The 14200-nt window shown below is 42.3% G+C and overlaps 1 protein-coding gene across 7 annotated transcripts in view; it reads right to left on the minus strand.

Annotated features, from left to right (window-relative positions):
• rusc2 (RUN and SH3 domain containing 2) overlaps positions 1–14200 on the minus strand; it is a 44732-nt gene that overhangs the window by 17546 nt on the left and 12986 nt on the right. For 6 of the 7 annotated variants that reach the window (XM_040154709.1, XM_040154708.1, XM_040154704.1 and 3 more), the window contains exons 2-3: positions 3624–5385; positions 1504–2086 (exon numbers count right to left, since the gene is read on the minus strand). In XM_040154709.1, coding sequence (XP_040010643.1) covers positions 1504–2086; positions 3624–5198 — 2158 coding nt within the window. In that variant the 5' untranslated portion in view covers positions 5199–5385. Of the gene's footprint in view, positions 1–1503; positions 2087–3623; positions 5386–11226; positions 11293–14200 lie in introns of those variants that run through there. The other variant, XM_040154706.1, reaches the window with a different exon arrangement.

Below are 14200 nucleotides of genomic sequence, written 5' to 3' on the forward strand. Positions count from 1 at the left end.
GATTTCAGCGGCTCACTGGCTTGAGAACCAAGCAAAAAGAGTCTTTAGAAGTTCATCACTTCTCATCACCATATGAATAAACCATAAACACGACAAAACTCACAACACCTTTCAATGACGCTACGGCAAACACATGTTTTGCGGACAAGGAAAGGGTGACGTCAACTTTCTCTGACCTTCCCTTGTTTTTGGGACGAGTCGGGCCTATGGGCTCTCTGGATCAGGATGCGCAGCACACACACCCGTCCACAAAACCGCAGCAGACCCAACACAAGGCTCAGTATGCTGGTGTAGAGCTCGAGGGGGAAAAAGAGGGGGGGGGGGTTCTCTGCACCTTTATCTCCTCTCTCAGCTGATTTTTATTCCGAACACGTTTGGCCCACTTCAACCCTTCATTCCATCTGAAGCTGGGGATAGACACTCTGCATCGCATCTACACATGCCGGGACCGTGGTCGGTACTGGCTCATACACACAAAGCAGGTGTAAACATATAAAAAACAAACAAAACCGTACACACAAATCAACAACAGAGACACAACCACATTCATACAAACACTCACAAAGGAACATACGATGTGGGAATGTTTGTGTGTGTCTGAATAATGCAATGAAGAATTTAATTGAATGTAGAGTTTCTGTCTAATACTTTTTAATGATATATATGTTAGAACGATAATGTCAGCACGGAAATTATTGGAAGTTTTTGTTCATCTTTGAAAAGGCTGCTTTCCTTTTTGACAAATTAACTATATTCTAAATTCCTGCGACCAAATACAGATAACACGAAGATGTGACCGTTGACATTTCCAGCTGAGATACGGTGGAGTTTGAGCCAATCCAGCGATTGGAAACATCACCAGTAAACTTAATGTGTTGGCGTCAATATTGTTTGGCTGTGCTACTTGCATTCGTCGTACAGGGATTAATTCACTCAGGAAGAGGCGGAGAGACGACTTCTCACTGAACAATCATCAGTGCAAGCCACAGGGCAGGTTGCGTTTTAAATAAAGACAGTGGGTCAATTCAAAAAAGTAAATTACTAATTAGTAATTGAAGCAGAAGAAGATCAAGCAAGAAAAGTGTCAAACGCTGATGGTATCTAACAGCTAACAGTGAAGTTTAAAGCTCCTCTAGTCAGTAAATATCATATCAACAAAGATTCAAATGACTACGAGTGATATGAGAAGGGACAGTGATGGAAGCCATGGGAAATTATCCCCCGGCTGTGCAGCTCTGTGGAGCTTTTTAGCATCTTTTAGCTCACTGTTTTATTTTTATGGCAAATAGCTCAAGAGGCAGATATTTTACTCAGAAGTTGGTTGAAATAAAAACAGAGGTGAAAGGAGAATGAACATGGGTGACTTAAATTCATTAGCTGGTAGGGAAACCCAGCTCCAGATTAACGCTAATCCTGCTGCACGTCTGGTGGATGTGGCCCCTTGTGGCCAAAGAGTGATTAATGGAGCTTTAAACCGTGGTTGTATAGAAGTAGGTGACATACCCTCGGCCTTGGTCCGGGTCTCCCTCGCCCCTTCCAGGTGTCGTTCAATGCTGCCTTGGCTGTAACATCTGGTAAAGGGTACAGGTGACAGGCTTTGACTGCCAGCCTCCACACGCTGCTCCAGGATCGGAGAGAAATCCACGGAGGAGTGGGAGTGGGTGGAGGAGAAAGGGTCTGCAGCTGCCTTCAGCGATGGCGACCCCCCTGTGCCTCCGTTTCTTCTTTTGCTTCTGGCAATCTCCGCGAAGGAGGTGACCCGGGGAGGAGTCGGCAGGGCTGGGGCGCCGCCCTCACTGAGGCGGACAGGGCAGCTCAACATACGCTCCAGGGACCCGAGCCGAGGAGACGGAGACTTGTCCAGGTTGCGGTCGTAGCTGCGAGAACGGGGACGACTTCCTGAAGAGGTTCCACCTCCGTTAACAACCCGGCCGACCACAGGAGGGGAGATGTTGACGTACACCTGGCCCTCAATCACAGCAGAAGCAGCGTCAGCCCCATTAGCCACCTGCTGATTCTTTTTCTTCTTCTTCTCCTCCTCCTCCTCCTCCTCTTCATTATTGTCATTATCATCCTTATCGTCTCCCTAAAAAATCAGAAACAAGGAAATAAAGAAAAGAAAGAACAAAACGAGCACATCTTTCTCAACAGTTTATCAGATAAAACACCCTACCATGGAGTAGAGGCCAAGTTGCCTAAAGGGTTCTTGAAAATCTTTAAAAACAACAAATCCACGGCAAAGCAAACTACCTTCAATCCAGTTTCGGTTTTTTTTGACACAGTGGCACTGTTACGGACTCATGTTAATACCCTTCAGCGCTACATTACTGCTAAAATAATCCTCAGACATAATGATGTCAGATGACCCCAGACAGTGGCTGCGATCTAAAACGAGACAGTGCCAGACATGGCTATTTTAAGTTAAGGGCTTTTGTCACTGTCATAGGGCCATTTGAATGAATTCCATACCATTTACTTACTACTTATGCCTTGTGTTGTTTTTGCATGATTCCCTTCTATCTCTGCTTGCCATTTTGATTTCTTCCGTTTTCTTTGCCTTACTTTCTCAGACTGTATTTCTTTTCACATAACTTAGTAATAATTACTCATTGGTGTAAATTAATGTCTAAACTTGAGTAATTACGCATACCACCCGTGGCCAGCTGTAATTTCGAGATACAGAAAAACTGGAGTAAAAATCAAAGCTTGAGAGAATATGATTTTAATTTTTTGTGACTTGCCTGCATTAAATAATCATCTGAACTCTTTAAATGAGTAATCTTCGGTTCTACCTTCTGACAAATGCTGCAGTTACTGAGCAATTAGCAATTACAATTAAACAATTAGCTGCCAGTATTTTACTCACAGAACGACTGCACCAACAGAAGCAGACGTTTCACCTCTGTGAATCCCTGATCATTAACATTACAAGTGTCACTAAAAACACAGTCACAGCCGAGCAGGGAGATAGTAAGAATTATTTCAAACTTTAAAAATACTTCAAGAACGTTCTTATTCTCTACAACCATGTCATCCGGCAATTCTTCCGACATTACGGAAACTACTGAAGCACGGCTATGCGCAGCTGGGCGGGAGTGATAACGCAATATTGTTGTGTATCAACTTTAAGTGGAATTGTATCATCATCGTATGACAAAACAATTTTAACATTTTTACTTTCAATTTTTTCAAAATTCCAAATTCTAATTAAAATGCTACTAATGCCAATAAGCTCCTGAGTTTTAGTTTCCAATACCAAGCCCTTACACTCTGAGAAACATAAAAACAAACATAAAAACAAACAAACCCCTATTTTTCCTTAAGAAAAGAAGCGTTGTAAGTCCTCAAATGTAATTATCCACTGTCTAAGCACAGGCAGCCAAACAAGAATGTTGCACAAAATACATGATTTTGATTCAAATCAGGAAATATCCGATGACTTAAACACTAGATTTATATTTAGCTTGTTATTTTTGAGTAAGTTTGTCTGGTAAATTAACTAAGTGTGGGCCTGTGCACACATCGGTAAACATTTCATGAAAATCGCACCGTGGAACCCATGAAGGATTCTGTTAGATGGACTACAAGCTGTTAAAACTAGTGAGGTGGGATTTTCCACCTACCCTAGATGACTCTCCGTCTTCGTCCTCTTCCTCCACGCCTTCCTCTTCAGCCTGCTGTCTGAACAGGAAGTACTCGCTGGGCTGAGTCGGGGTGGGGCTGCCTTTGCTGTGCTCATCGGAGCAGCTGTTGACCGAGGAGCCTGCGGGACTCGGGGATGACTGGGACGAAAGGTCACACGTGACCAGCTTGTAGTAGTTCTGGGTGGCGACAACCAACCGGGCCTGGCTCTGCAGACAGGATGCAAGGTCTCCGGATGACCCAGAATGTGTTGGGTGGTAGGAATTGCAGTTGGCGTCGAGGTCAAGAGCCCCCTGGTGCTCCACAGAGCAAGGGCAGGTGGAGGAGGTGGACAGGTGTTGTTCACGGATGAGAGGGAAGATGTTGCCAAGAGAGGAGGGTTGTTGCTGTGTCAGGGGAGGTTCAGTTGGGGAGGTGTGAAGGTCTAAATAGAAAGCCCCTCCAGTTGAGTCTCGCTGGTTTCCTGATGGATCAGAAACAGATGAGGTGCCGGAGTGGTCAATGGAGCTGTTGAGGTTGGTGTGCCCAGGGACTGGGGGCTTCTCCGGTACAGCGTTGTTCATCTTGTTGTAAATGGCGCTGAAGTTGACGAGCACGCCATCCGAGCTGTTGCAGGAGGAATCGCTGCCATAGCCTTGCTGGCACTCTGAAAAAGGCTCAGGGAAGGCTTCAGGAAAGTGCTGGGGGTAGTTCTGGGATAGTGCACAGCAGGAGCAGTGCTGGGTCGAGGAATCTGATAAGTACGAGCCCGTCTTACTGCTTCGCCCGCACCGCATAGGATGATCTTCATCTTCTTCATCATCGTCTCCCCAATCTTGCTCTCCACAGTCCATGGATATGTTGGAACCACTGCTTCCATGGCGGCGCTGGCTGTCCAGACCTAATATGCCCAGGCCTGCCTGGCGGTTGGAGAGACCTGAAGCTACACCCCTCAGGGACTCACGGCCGCTTCTTCCCACTGAGCTGTGCAAACGAAAGGGCTCAGAGGCAAAGCCAAGGTCATGTAAGCGAAAAGGAGCCATCCCGTCATCAAGGGCACAGTTAGTGTCACTGTGGAGGTGAAAAGAGGAGTCCTCGAGGTAACCGCTGAGGTTGTCACCATCATCTTCCTCCTCTTCTTCTTCTTCACCATCTTCGGTATTCAGCAGGAACGGATTATGACGCAACGGATTCCTGCTCCTTGGTTTAGCTCTGGGCAATGTGTGAGCTGTAATCAGCTGGTCCTCTGAATTGCTCGAGGTAAATGATGAATCATCACTCGCTGTGCTGCCTCCTCCCCCGCCACCGTTCCTCTCTCTTCCTCCGTTGTGGGAGGACCAAGAGCCGCTGGAGGTCTGGATCAGGCTGCTGTAGAGCAGAGCCTCTCTCTGGAGGATGTCTCTCTCAGGAAGGGAAGTGGTGCGACTCAAGCCCAGGTTCTCCGGCGGACTGAACGGGTTGCTCCTCTTCAGCGAGCCCCCACAGCCACCCTGCCGCCCCCCTGACACCTGACAGTGCACCAGGGGAATGTGATGCACAATCAGGGTCTCGCCAGACAGTTTCGGAGGGCTATCCATGGCTCGAGAGGAGCGAGGGTTTGACTGGAGCTAAAGCAGCTGAGGGGGGCTCTGTGGGGGCGAAGGTAGAAGTGTGATGTGTTGATGGTTGTGTTCACACTCTGTTTGCTGGGCCCAGCTCTGCAGGGCTACCAGGGATGTGGAAGGGGAGGTCAGGGAAGTCGACACCGTGGTCAGAATGGTACATCTGGAAAACACAGACAGAGAGGGGAAGTACGTTATAGGTGCAGGTAAATACAGCCATCAGAGTGTACACACACACACACACACACACACACACACACACACACACACACACACGCTCAAGGCTACATCATCACTGTTGTCTAATGGTATATGTGCCTCTTTTTCAACACATTAATGTAATTATAATAACACTTGAGATGTTCGAGATGAGTCAAGTTCACCATATGATGTGTTAAGGGGCTTTACATGGACAGAGAAATCATTGGAAAATGAGTTCAAAATCTGAGTAGAAAATGTGTAACACCATGTCATTTAAAGGGGTGCTGCGGTGATTTAGCAGCAGAAGGAGCTTTGGGAACTACAAGACATCCCACAACTGTTTTCACACAGTAGTATCCACCCAGGACGAAACTTTTCCATGAGCGGTCCCTCTAACAAGAGGATTCGAACAGGTGTTGATTAGTGTTTATTATAAAGCCGTGTGGTTTTCAAGGTGTTTTTCTTTTCCTCTCTAGAGTCAGTCTTACTTGTGCACCAAAACCACCATACAGTAAGATTATCTAAAAACAGCTACAGTAACAGCACAGAAGTCTCATCTTTACACTGAGCAGAGTGACTCAGCACCGTGTGAGGTGGAAACAGTGAGATACACACACACACCAAGCAGCTGACTTTTAAACAGGGGTATGATCTCATCCCCATTCGCGTGTTACGCCCAGAACGACACACACGTACCGATACACGCTGGGCACAACAACCATTTCCCTCACCATCATCTGTCACACACCTAAAAACGAAAATACATCCATGAAATCCTACAGTTCACATCTCTTGCCTTTAAGCTTCACTTTGTCTGGCTTATAAAGTATTTGGCTGAGGATCAGTTTATTTTTGATAGCTGAGTTTAAATATGAAAACAGTTTTTGCACCTGTTATCTGGTTCCTGGACACTCTGACAGTACACTTGGCTGCAGATAATCACACAGCGGCTGCTAGTGCATGGAGTCTGTCATCTTTCAGTTACGGGGAAACAACGTCTGTAGGGATGAAACCTTATTCAGCTAGGCCGAAGGTGTTAGGTGTAGCGGTTTTAGACGTCAATACACAGTATCACTCTCAAATTAGGTGTAGTACCTCGGTGCAATTGCAGTGAACTAATTGGACTTGTGTCTCTCACAGTTAGGACTACATCCTCCATGACACTTTGTGCATTGTTCCGTGGTGTAATTTCTTCTGTCAAGAGTTTTCTCATGCGGCCAGCTTGAGAAGATAAACATGCTGAAAGTCATTTTTCCTTCAGCCACTCACTTAATCCAAAATTACAGTGAATTTATCAGATTTGTTTTGCAGCAAATGTTAGATGTCACACAGAGTTACACACTATTTTAAGTGCAGTTTAACAGCAGGGAAATGCTGACAATCTTCTTCACCATTTGTTTATGGTGATTGTACTTATATACCTTTACTGTATGAACCACCCTTATATCCTTTGTCAGTACAACTGTTTTTAGATGGACAGGTAGTTCTAATGCCAAGGACACTGAGCAGCTTCAGTGTCTACCGGCCCCCCTGCCAGACCCAGGTTAATCAAATTTGGCTTGTTTAACTTAATCCATCCTTTGTAACGTCTTCAATTTTCTCTAGGAAAGTATTATACGATATGAACAGGATTTAGGAATGACAGGTTGCTTTAAATCACCGGTTCACCGGCTCATGACCTGGACTAGACAAATGCTAACTAAGACTTAGAGTAATCCCTCTATTATACCCGCTTAGCAAATCATAATCCTAGATATGGTTGGTCGATTAAAAGCAAATTTGAAATGAAATTTTGATTCTTAAATCTCTATGCATGTCAGACAAGTGTGGCTGTGACTAGAGAGAAGGAAAGGTGGGAGAGGATTTATAAATCAAAAACAGAATCTGATTTAGGGATTTAAAAAAACGAGCAGGAAATGAGAGCCTGCCAAAATGTAACAGCCGAGTGCATTATAGAGATGTACAAATATAGATTCACATAGATAGTAATGTGCAAATACGGTACAGATGCAAATGAGACCTTTATAAGCACAATCACAAGTAGGTGCATAATGAGCACTGCTTCATCATTTCTACTGCTGGATAAAGAGAGGAGAAGAGGAAGGCGAGCTGAGGCTGCAGATTGCAGGTCTGGGGCTAAATGTTATCATGGTAAGAGAGGTTTACTCGGTGCCAGGGTAATAACTGAGATGCCGCTCTTGACAAATGACCTTTTAAAAACAGAGACAGACCGGAATGGAATTTACTGTCAGGGAGGTTTCACCTCCATCCATGTGGAGCCCAACCTCTGTATAGTATGTAGTGATGGCTACCTATGATGCCTGGCAGGCATAAAGGAGGATAAACCTCGACAGATATTGACTTTTACATCTGGGACTGACTCATTACATTTTCAAACGAAGCCTATCAATTACTGAAGTCATTATTTATCACAACGTGAAAGGTTATAATAACGAAAGGAGTCACCTGCCTCCCTTAAGGACACCCAGAGATGGCTGGTGAAGGCTTTTGTAATCCATCACTATGCAGGTTTTTCCCTCTCCAGTCTGAACTCTGAGAGAGTACACAACCAGACGCAACCCCACTTTTCTAAACCCTCATCTACTGCCGCTCAAACGCAGTATCACGGCTGGACTGGGCCACGAAATGACAGCAAGGCATTTGGGAAAAGGACTAGAGTGACTTGTCTCGCCGACTATGTTCTGCAGACTACCACAATAATTCAAGCTGAACTTAAAATATTAATCAATTCATCAATAACGGTTTCAGTCATTTTACAAGCATAAATGCTAAACCAGCTAATGCTAAACATTAGCTGGTTCCAGTTTCTCAAATGCGAGGACTTGCCGCTTTTCTCTGCTGTATACGGTTGTAAATTAAATGTATCAGGGTTTTTGGATTCTGAGAAGGAAATTTGTGAATATTTTTCAGATGTTATAGACTAAACGATTAAATGAAAAAATAATCGACACATTAATCAATAATGAAAGTAATCATTAGTAGCAGCCCTGAATTAATACAGCACTTCAACCAATCTTCTAATATGTCTTAACTGTCACTGTTGTGATCTTAGAATGTTTTAATTTCCCTGTATCCATGAAAAGCAGCTTGTAACTTTGTTTTTAAAGTATAAATTCAGTTCATCATTGATAATGAAAGTTAATTTTTTACCTTATAAACAGTAATTTGACAAGAAAAGAATCTTAACTCAAGGTCAACTTCAAAGCTAGGAGGACCTCTGTCAGATTTATCATTATTATATAGTATTAGACAAGCTTACTATGCATTGGAAATGTGGTAATGGCCACAAAAAGCCTGATGTTCCACCACTTCTGCTTTAGCAACCTGATGTCATGAAGGAAGTCAGAGGTTCTCTCGTTGCATAACACCAAAGAGGGCGCATAAGGAGGACAGCCGACCGCAATTACCAGCCGAAGTCAGCAGTTTTTTTTTTCCCCAGACATGTTTATCGTTTAAATGTGTACTGTTGAACAACACATAACGATGTCATATATCAAGGACAAGTACAGCTGCAAAATTGACACAAGTGGACAATACAAAGACCTCAAAGAGGCAGTATTTTGCAAAATAGCAACAGACCTGCTCATTTCTTATTTAACATAAAACATAAACTGCCTATGAATATAAATACCCAGGTAAAAAAAAAAAAAAAAAAAATACTACCAAGATAACTTTCAGTGTATTTAAAGTCTAATGATTTTTGTCAGTGGAAAGTTACATTAATAAGATTAGCTGAGTGGTTCTGATGAAGAGTGCAGGCAATGCTTACACCAGGCAGGGGAAACTCAAATGGGTTTAAGAGATTAGCTGCAGGGGTCAGGCAGGCTGGATTGTGTAATGTGTGTTCAGACAGGAACACAGTCTGAGGTTTATTTTGTCTCACCTCCTTTGGCTTTATGTCTTTTTTTTATTTTATTTTATTGCTCTTGTAGATATTCTTCTAGAGAGAAAGTGATTTTAACTCCAATGGCTTTCGACACGGCTGTATGCGAAATGGCTGCATGAAATGTGGAGGCTATTTCTTTGAATCAAAAGGATTTTGAGGTCAGTGGAGGTGTATTTTTTTTTCCCCCGCAGAGGATGAAACTGTTTGCTCTCTATTTTCCGGTAGTGAGCTTTGTAAGCTGCAGACTAAATAGCTATGAGGTCATGATCGTTTTGTGAACAGGAAAGTCTCACTCTCCGAAGGCTTTCAAGGTCAGCAGCATGCACCGCCAAGTACATCCACTAGGAAATGTAACTTTTAACACATTACCTTATAGCATGACCACCATTTTAATCCTGAAGTCCAGTTATTGGCTCTATTCTCCACCTCCTGCTATACAAGCCAAGTTAGTACAGTACCTAAAAGTACCTGTACAAATTGTACAAGTTCTGAGAGTGTGTCAATAGGCCTGTACCATCTTGTGGAATGTTGTGGAGAACAAACAAATTGGTACCATTTTTTTTTTCCTTTAAACTGGCTGCTGACGTAATTTCTTGGTAAGATCCTCCAGGTCAAGTTTCGTTCACTCAGTACCAACTGTGACTTCTACAAAGGCTCCGACAGCCCTATCAAACATTCACTTCAAACTGGAAGCCGGACACTGCAAAAGACACCTTGGCTTTTCTCAGCAACGTGGTGCGATCTGCGATTGTGGGTTAAGAAATATTTTAATTAATGACTCAGCTTAAACTCTTTATATGTTCCAAAATGGCTATGTGTCTTCTACCAGCTCTCACTGGTACCAACAAATCTCTGAAAAGGTGCAAATGTCTTAAAACCTAACTTGGCCAACTAAAATGGTTTTTGTTTGGACATTTGTTTTAGAATTTTAGCTCAGAAAAAAAGAACCTGACTTTCAGAAAAACCAGATTGGAGTTGAAACTTCTGATAGATCACTATGGTGATGAAGGAAATAAAGCTGAAACAACTGATAAATAATTAGTCAGTCAACTGACAGAAAATTAATCGGTAACTATTCTGAAAACTGATCTAAGTAATTTTTTCTAGCAAAGAAGCTAAAGATTTATTGGTTGCAGCTTCTCACTAAATATCTTGGATTTATAAACTGTTGTTATGTTAAAAACTATTTGAGATACTATTTTCAGACTTTTGATAAACCAAATTATTAAATCAGTTGATTTAGGAAACAACTGCTAGATTAGTGAATAATGAAAATAATTGTTAGTTGCAGTCCTAGTAGGTAATTCAATTGATTTTACTTTACATGAACAACGATTACCCTTTTGCTGGCAAAATGATCGTATTTTATAGTTTTCTATGATTCATTTCCAGCTCCATGATTTATTATGCCCGGTAAGGCAGTCCTAACAGTCAAGTAACGGCAAAATGTGAGCAAAAAAATAACCTCAGAAATGCGTCACTGTCTACAGAAAACAGTGTCCTGTTACATGATGCTAGGTTTTATGTGTGATATTTATAATGCATCCATCACAGCTGCTGCAGAGCACCGTTTAACTGCTCAACTCAGTGCCGTCCCTTACGAGAGTGACACACTGGACAAATGTATAGAGGCTGCCAGACTATTCAAGTATTCCAGCACACGCCGGAGCAGAAACAGAGGCAGAGAAACTTGTGAATGGGACCATTGAATAGACTCTGCCACCGTGCTCCCTGCTTCAACCACCACAGGACACAGCTCAATATCGGAGCTTTTTTCCCCAACATGAAACATGCAAATACACAGATTTATCAAAAAATATCCGAACATAAAACAGCAGACAAAAATACAGTTTGCATTTGTCAATATAACAACAAATTCCTCTACATTTACTGTACCTTTCTTCTGCAGCTATGGCACACCAATCAACAGAACACAGTACAGGTCAAGCTTCTAACACACAGAGGAACTCTTTGAAAACACGTCCTTCTGGACCCTTAAAGCCAACAAAAACACCACTGTGTCCTGTGTTATCACCAGATTACAGCAGATCAGATCAGATGACGGGTTAACAAGAACAAAGAGGCACAGCCTGGCCAATCAAATTTCATTTCCCACCCAACATTAGAAAAAGCCTGGCTACAGGGCCGGCCAATCAGGAGGCGCCGTCCTGTGTTAGACACATGGTGAGAAAAACGGACACAAAAATAATCCGCAGAGGAAAAGTGAGGAAAGCATCAAAAACAAAGCGAGGTAACCGTGGAAACCAGCGTGGCGGCAGCAGTAAGAGGAAAGAAGAGGCACACACAAAAATGGCTACAGACTGTGCATTTATGTCAATCTTTACCTATACAGTGGGCTTTTACTTTTATCTCTTTCTTTCTTTACCACCAACTCAATACCTGTCGCCATGTGAACCTGAACACTTATAAAACATTTTTTTCTTATGATTTCTTAGTCTGTCTGGCTCTTCTACTATAAACCCTTATAAAATCAGTTAGACCAATTACCACAAATTCCCTCCCCTGCTTTCACAGTCGCCAATTTCTCATACTCATTAGCTTTTAGTACTATTTCTGGATGCGATTAAATGTTCATTAAAATTCGATGGTGTGTGAATTTCGCAATTAACCTCAACATGCTCCTCTCAAATCTTGTCGAATAAGCATGTAAAGTTAGCACATAACGGAACGATATTCAAATTCTGGAAAGTTAATTTCTTTTTGTAGCATAGCATCATCAGTGTGTTGTCAAAAAAGCTGGAGATCAAGAATTTTACTTGGGCATTAGCTTCAGCTGATTATGTATTAACCAATGCTGCAGTGGGAAATCTTTTAAATTAATAATGGATCAAAAGACTAAATGTTACGTGAAAGGAGATCATTGCAGTGACAAACAAACAGATGATTATCTACCGACTTTTGCAGCTCCCCTCAGCGCTGCAGAGCATTTTAGCATCTTTCAGCTCATTGTTTCGGTGTTTAGCACCTGCAAATTTACCGTTTTTGTCAACTCTTCCCACTCTCACCAACTGGCACACAACTCTGTCAGTGTTGTGTTCACAGCTTGTTGCACTGTCCCTAAAGTGGACAAACAGGAAAAAACAAAACAACTGTTGCTGCTTTAAGAGCATCCCTGGTATTTACTAGAACAAAATGGGACAAATTACAGGTAATTCAAGAGGGAAAGTTATAACATCCAAACCAAACCACATGCTACTCATTTTACTAATTCTTGTTGGTTAGTAAAAGACAACCCGTCATTGGCCTATTCCCCTCCATGCTGTTGATCATGGACAGGACAGAGCCACAGAGAGGAAGAGAAAAAGAAAAAAAAAAAAAAAAAAAAAAAAGAGAGAAATGCCACCAGGGTTTTCTATCCGTGCCAATACTCTAACAGCTGGGGATTCATTGTAGGTTCTTGTAAGAGCCAATTAGCGGTGACTTTTCTCCACAAACAAATCCGTAATGGGACTTGGAAAACCCACATTACTGTACTATATGCTGTGGGTTTAGAAAGCAGGTTGGGAAACTGACCAATTTATGAAATATTGAGGAAAAAGGAAAACAAAGCCCTAACAAATAGGATGTCCTCCCTCTTATGTCATCAGGGCTGCACTTCCAGGAATAAGTCTTGGGGTGGGGGGGGCATCCGAGTGAAGGCGCACCCTCGGCAGGCGGAGACAAACGACACAGCCTGAGGAGACGGCAATTACGATGATGGATCTAATCCACACTCACAGTGGGACTGAGTGTGGATTATTGAATTCAGTGAGTGTTTATTGACTGCAGTCTTGTGACCATTTGTACAACACTGGCAGGGGACAACTTTTTTACAACTTTTTTTTTTTTTAATCACTGTAAAAGCCAACATAGCCAAACACCATAAAAAGGGCAGTAAGTAAAATTTATATTGCCTAGCGGCAGATAATGACCATAATTTATTTTTGGACAAACAAGGAGGAAGAAGACTAAACAAGCAGCTGAGATTTTCTACCACTATAACTCACATTCTAAATCATTTTCTCTTCTAGGGTAAGAAAAGTCCCCATTATTCTCCATTAATCAGTACATTCACATTGCTAATGGTACAGTATTACCCTCTCTATTTGACGTGTCTGTTAGATCTAGTTTCCATTTCTCACTGATTCTAATTGTTAAATGTGTCTTAGCTGTTTGCGTTACTGTAACTCAGGGGAATTGGAGGCATGAGGCGATAGGTCAGAAATGACCTGATATACTCCACCAGCCGTTGGATTTTTTTTAAACAGTTTTAAATATCCACATCATGACGACAACCCTGAAGTAAATAAAATTAAAATAAATAAAATGAATAACAAAAACTACCCTTATATCCCTTTTCTGTTTATTAACAGCCAAAATAAAACAACTCAAAAACCTATATTCTGTTGTGGAGGCAGAAAATAATTAAAAGCCAAAATTCACTGTCTGCCATCTTCATAATATATTGCCGACGTGACTCTTTCTAACAATACTGACTTCAACTTTTTCTGTATGTTTGGTACATAGGGTTAGGGGTAGGGTCAAAAATGTGTCTTGGCATTTAGGTTAAAACTAAACTGAAATTTGATCGAGTGCGGATGTTTTCTTGTTTGAAAGAGAAGAAAACTTATGTAGGTTCAACAATACCAGCCAAAGATCACAGACATTTGTGCCGCTTGTGGGTTTTTTGTATCCCATCCTGCTTTCAATGCCGAGGATATAAGCCGCTGAACACAAACACCACTGTCGCTGCAAACAAATTTTTTTCGTCTATCCTCTGTTCTGACTGTCTCTGTTTCTCTCTCGTCTCCTGCACGATTGGCACTGCCTATATCTGTCTGGTTCTGGAGTTACAGGCTCAGTGCTCCAT

This window comes from Xiphias gladius, chromosome 19 (genome assembly GCF_016859285.1).
Source record: "Xiphias gladius isolate SHS-SW01 ecotype Sanya breed wild chromosome 19, ASM1685928v1, whole genome shotgun sequence".
NCBI classification, from domain to species: domain Eukaryota; kingdom Metazoa; phylum Chordata; class Actinopteri; order Istiophoriformes; family Xiphiidae; genus Xiphias; species Xiphias gladius.